Here is a 5,040-nt window from a genome sequence, read left to right on the forward strand (position 1 = left end):
CCTGGTTGTCCTAAAACTCACTCTGTATATTAGGCTGGCCTCGAACTCACAGAGATCAACCTGTCTCTGCCTTCTGAGTGCTGGGATTAAAGGCTGGAGCCACCATATGGCATTTTTTGTTATTGGTTTTTGGTTTTGTTCTTTCAAGACAGGGTCTTACTCTTTAGCTCGGGCTGCTCTGGAACTCACGGAGATCCTCCTGCCTCTGCAGAATTTGGATTAAAGACTTTTGCCACCATTTCCAGTTTCTTGTTAATTTTTTTTTAAGTAAATGGACCTATTTGGGTTTTGGCACATCTTTCTTAAAATTGCTTCCTCCTGCCATCAGAATTTTTAAAACCCCGTAAAAACTATATCCTGCCATGTTGTGGCACTTGCCTTTAACCCAGTCCTTAGAGAGCAGAGGCAGGCACATGAGTTTGAGGCTAGCATGGGCTATATGGGGAATTTCAGGTTAGCCAGTGATATAGAGTGAGACTGTTAGGGTCCAAGAATCACTGGAGAATGATACCCCAGACGCAAAGAGTATGCAAAAGCAAAAAGCGTATATTCAGCTGAATTTCCTGGATAAAGGGGTCTCCCCATTTGGGAATAGAGACCCCTGGTGGACTCACAGGCCACAATCAGTTTATTGTCAGTTAGGGGAACTCCAGGGAGGGGTGTGTCCTTTACCCTGATTGGTTGGCTCTGTCTCCAGGGTCTGACTGATTCTATAGTTGGTTAGGCTGCCTGTTCTTACTTCAGGCCAGATGACAAGGTGTCCTCGGTTTGGCTGCCTGAGGCTGGGGTTGGCTGACCACAGGGTCCTGGATCCAGGTTTTCATTTCTGAGAAACAGAAACTTAGGCCTAGTCTCCCAAACTGTCAGTGTGCAACCTGTTATGGAGTCAGCCTGGCTCTGGCTCAGTCCTTTCAAGACCTTTTTACTCTGTGTGTGTGTGTGTGTGTGTGTGTGTGTGTGTGTGTGTGTGTGTACTCTCACAATTTATTGTTTTGTTTTGTTTTTTTAAGATGGGGTTTCTTTGTGTAGTCCTGGCTGACCTGGAACTAGTTCTGTAGACCAGGCTGGCATCAAACTCACAGACATCCACCCACTGGGGTTAAAGGTATGTGCCACCACATCCTGGCACAAGAATAAATGAAAATAAAATATGTGTGTATACACACAAAATAATACACACACGTAGGTAGGTAGGTAGGTAGGTAACCTCATCCATGGGGTGTATGCTCTGTTTGCCACATTCATCTTGCCTTATTTGCAATAAGAATGAATTACTTTCTGGCTCTCCAATTGAGGGAATCATAATGGCTATATTAAAGGGTTCCTATGGTAACAGTGCCCTCAGCAGGTGGGGGGTGGTTTTCAGTCCAGGCTTTGTTGGCCTCTGTGCTCCTTCAAGTGAGAAAAGGTGATAGAGCCCCCTCTTAGCTGAGTTAGAAAAGTTATGAATTGATAACATCTTAGGAAGTCAGGGTTTCTGCCTCCTGGAGTTGAAGGTACCTGACAGGGCTGAGCAACATTTGTGTGAGGACTTGTACTGTATATCTTGCTATTTTTTCAAAACAGATGTAAGCACTAAACAGTTTCTTTTTAAGATTTATTTATTTTATGTATATAAGTACACTGGAGCTGTCTTTAGACACCCCAAAAGAGGGCATCAGATCCCATTACAGATGGTTGTGAGCCACCATGTGGTTGCTGGAATTGAACTCAAGACCTCTGGAAGAGCAGTCAGTGCTCTTAACAGGTGAGCCATCTCTCCAGCCCCACTAAACAGTTTTTTAAAGTATTAAGTTGATTTCAAAGAGGACTGAAACAAGGTGGTACTGATGCAAGTCTTTAATCCCAGCACTCAGGAGGCAGAAGCAGGCAGATCTCTGTGAGTTCCACCAGCACGGTTTACAGGACAAGGAGGGCTACCCAGAGAAACACTGTCTCTAAAACCAAAACTAAACTAAACTAATAAATTAAGCCGGCCGTGGTGGTCCACACCTTTAATTCGAGCACTTGGAAGGCAGAGGCAGGCGGATTTCTGAGTTCGAGACCAGCCTGGTCTACAGAGTGAGTTCCAGAACAGCCAGGGCTATACAGAGAAACCCTGTCTCGAAAAACCAATAATAATAATAATAATAATAATAATAATAATAATAAATTAAAAAAATAAGAGGGGACTGAGTAGAGCTAGAGGGATGGTCCAGCAGTGAAGAGTGCATGATACTAGCACTGACTGCTCTTCCAGAGGACCCAGGTTCAATTTCTAGCACCTGTATGAAAACTCACAACGGTGTGTAACTCCACTTCCAGGGGATCCAACACTGTCTTCTGCCCTCCCTGGGCACCAAACATGCACATGGTGCATGACATACATACATGCAGGCAAAAAACATACACATCAAATAAGTCTAAAAACTAAAGAAAACATCGTTTACTTTGCTGCTCTTCCAGAGGATTGCTTCTTCCTTTTCTTTTTCGTTTTCTTTTTTAATAGTTGCTGTTTATCTTGAGAATAGCGTTGTATGTATGAAGTCTAAGCTAGCCTTGAGATGTCTCTTGGTGAGGCTGGTCTTAGACTCCTGGTTATCTTCACTCCTCCTTCCAAGTGGTGGGCTTACAGGGATATACTGGCTTGAGAACAAGCTATTACCTTAAAGTCGTATTGTGTGTGTGCTTGTTGGTCTGAGATGTTTCTGAGGGTTGGCTCTCCTCCCAGGTGGTTGTGGGGAAGGAACACAGATCTCCAGGCTTCTGCCTTTACCCACTGAGCTAGAGCTAGCCTGCAGCCTGAGACCAAGATTCTAAAATGGTGCTTTTTCTTCCTTTCAAAAGCAGCTTGACAAAAGAGGGATAGTGACTCCAGTTCCTCCAAGAGGAAGACTCTCTGTACCCTGTACTCCTGCCAGGCAGCAGTGCCCACAAGGCCACTCAGCAACTAAAATGAATGTCAGGTAAAACGATTTTCTCTGGGCGAGATGGCTCAACGGGTAAGAGCACTGACTGCTCTTCCAAAGGTCCTGAGTTCAAATCCCAGCAACCACATGGTGGCTCACAACCACCTACAATGAGATCTGACGCCCTCTTCTGGTGTGTCTGAAGACAGCTACAGTGTACTTACACACAATAAATAAATAAATAAATCTTAAAAAAAAAAAACAAACGATTTTCTCCGAAAAGGTTACGTGGGTATGTATGCACATGTATAAGTCCAGGGCCGTGGGTGTTAGAAAAGGGCTCTACCACTGAGCTACACTCCTCAGGTTCAGATATGTTTGCGGTGTATCCTGTTTGTGTGTCTGTTTGTATCTGTGTCTGTGTATCTGTGTCTGTGTGCATGTCCATGTGTCTCTGTGTCTGTCTCTCTCTGTGTATGTGTGTCTGTGTGTACAGCGTGTCTGTGTACATGTCTTAAGGGTCTCTGTGTCTGTGTGCATGTCTTAAGGGTCTCTGTGTCTGTGTGCATGTCTATGTGCCTCTGTGTGTGTCAGTGTTTCTATGTGTGTCTGTGTGTGTGTCAGTGTTTCTATGTGTGTCTGTGTGTGTGTCTAGGTTTATTGGATAGAAAACACCCTCTAGTTTCCATCACAATCCATCTACAGTGTTTGAAGACAGAGCCTCCCACCAGCCGGGAACTTACCAAGTAGGCCAGTCTAGCTGGCTCGCCAGCCCTAGGAGTTCACATGTCTGTATTTCCCCAGTCCTAAGGGGACTATTTATTTCAGTGATGAAACACCATCACCAAAAGCAATTTGAGGGGGAAAGGGTTTGTTTGGCTTACATGTCTATATCCATCTTCATCCTTGGAGGGGGTCATGACAGAAGCTCAGACAGGGCGGAACCTGGAGGCAGGAGATGATGCCTGGGGGGGGGGGGATGCGGCTTACTGGCTTGCTCCTCATGGCGTGTTCAGTCTGCTTCCTTATAAACCAAGGACCACCAGCCTAGGGGGTGTACTTACCCACAAGTGACTGGGCCCTGACCCCATCAGTCACTGATTAATATAGCTGGATCTTATGGAAACATTGTCTCACCTGGGGTTCCCTCCTTTTAGATAAATCTAGCTTGTGTTAAGTTGATATAAACCAGCCAGCACATCATGAAGATACATGTCTGACATTCGGCCTGAGTAGAGAGTGCTCATTTATACCACTCCACCAAATGAGATCATTCAGGGAGCTGCTGCCACCAAACCACCCAGTGATGGTCCAGGGGTCTCATTTACAAGCTTGACCTTAGTTCCTCTCCATACAAAGACTCACATCTTTCCCTCCATTCTTGCACTTAGGTTTTCAGCTGCTACTAAAGACAATGAACATAAGTACTCACTGACCAAGACACCAGCCAGAAAGTCTCCACACGTGACTGCGCCTGGGAGTGCTTCAAAAGGCCAGGCTGAGTTCAGGACACCCAAGTCAAAGACCACTGAAAGGATTTCTACTGCAGGTAAAAGAAAGTTCTTCTTTAAATCTGTAACTTCCTCAAATTAAACATGCCTCTTTCTCTAAAGTCTCTACATATGTATAAAGTCAAGGGCAAAACCACGATAGGATAGTTTTCATTTTTCCTTGTGAAAGAAATGCCAGAGACATGAGCTAAAAACCACACATACCTGCTACAGGCTCCATTCTATTGAAAAGGAGTGACCCTTCCTGAAGTACTTTCAGCCCCTCTAGGACTCAGAGATTTAAGAAGATCTTGGAGCTGGGCGTGGTGGTGCACGCCTTTAATCCCAGCACTTGGAAGGCAGAGGCAGATGGATTTTTGAGTTCGAGGCCAGCCTGATCTACAGAGTGAGCTCCAAGGCAGCCAAGGCTACACAGAGAAACCCTGTCTCGAAAAAAACCAAAAAAAAAAAATATATATATATATATATATATATATAGATAGATAGATAGATAGATATAGATAGATATAGATATAGATAGATAGATAGATAGATAGATAGATAGATAGATAGATAGTACCTCTTGTCTAACAAAATGATAAGAAACACTCCAAGAAGAGCCAGGTGTGGTGGATCACACCTTTAATCCCAACACTGGAGAG

At 44.5% G+C, this 5,040-nt stretch overlaps 1 protein-coding gene across 2 annotated transcripts in view; it reads left to right on the plus strand.

Annotated features, from left to right (window-relative positions):
• Positions 1–5,040, plus strand: part of Nusap1 (nucleolar and spindle associated protein 1) — a 30,224-nt gene that overhangs the window by 16,343 nt on the left and 8,841 nt on the right. The window contains exons 7-8 of one of the 2 annotated variants that reach the window (XM_029535762.1): positions 2,827–2,945; positions 4,280–4,437. In XM_029535762.1, the coding sequence (XP_029391622.1) occupies positions 2,827–2,945; positions 4,280–4,437 (277 nt within the window). The remainder of the gene's footprint in view (positions 1–2,826; positions 2,946–4,279; positions 4,438–5,040) is intronic. The other variant, XM_029535763.1, reaches the window with a different exon arrangement.

This window comes from Mus pahari, chromosome 3 (assembly GCF_900095145.1).
Source record: "Mus pahari chromosome 3, PAHARI_EIJ_v1.1, whole genome shotgun sequence".
Lineage (NCBI taxonomy): Eukaryota > Metazoa > Chordata > Mammalia > Rodentia > Muridae > Mus > Mus pahari.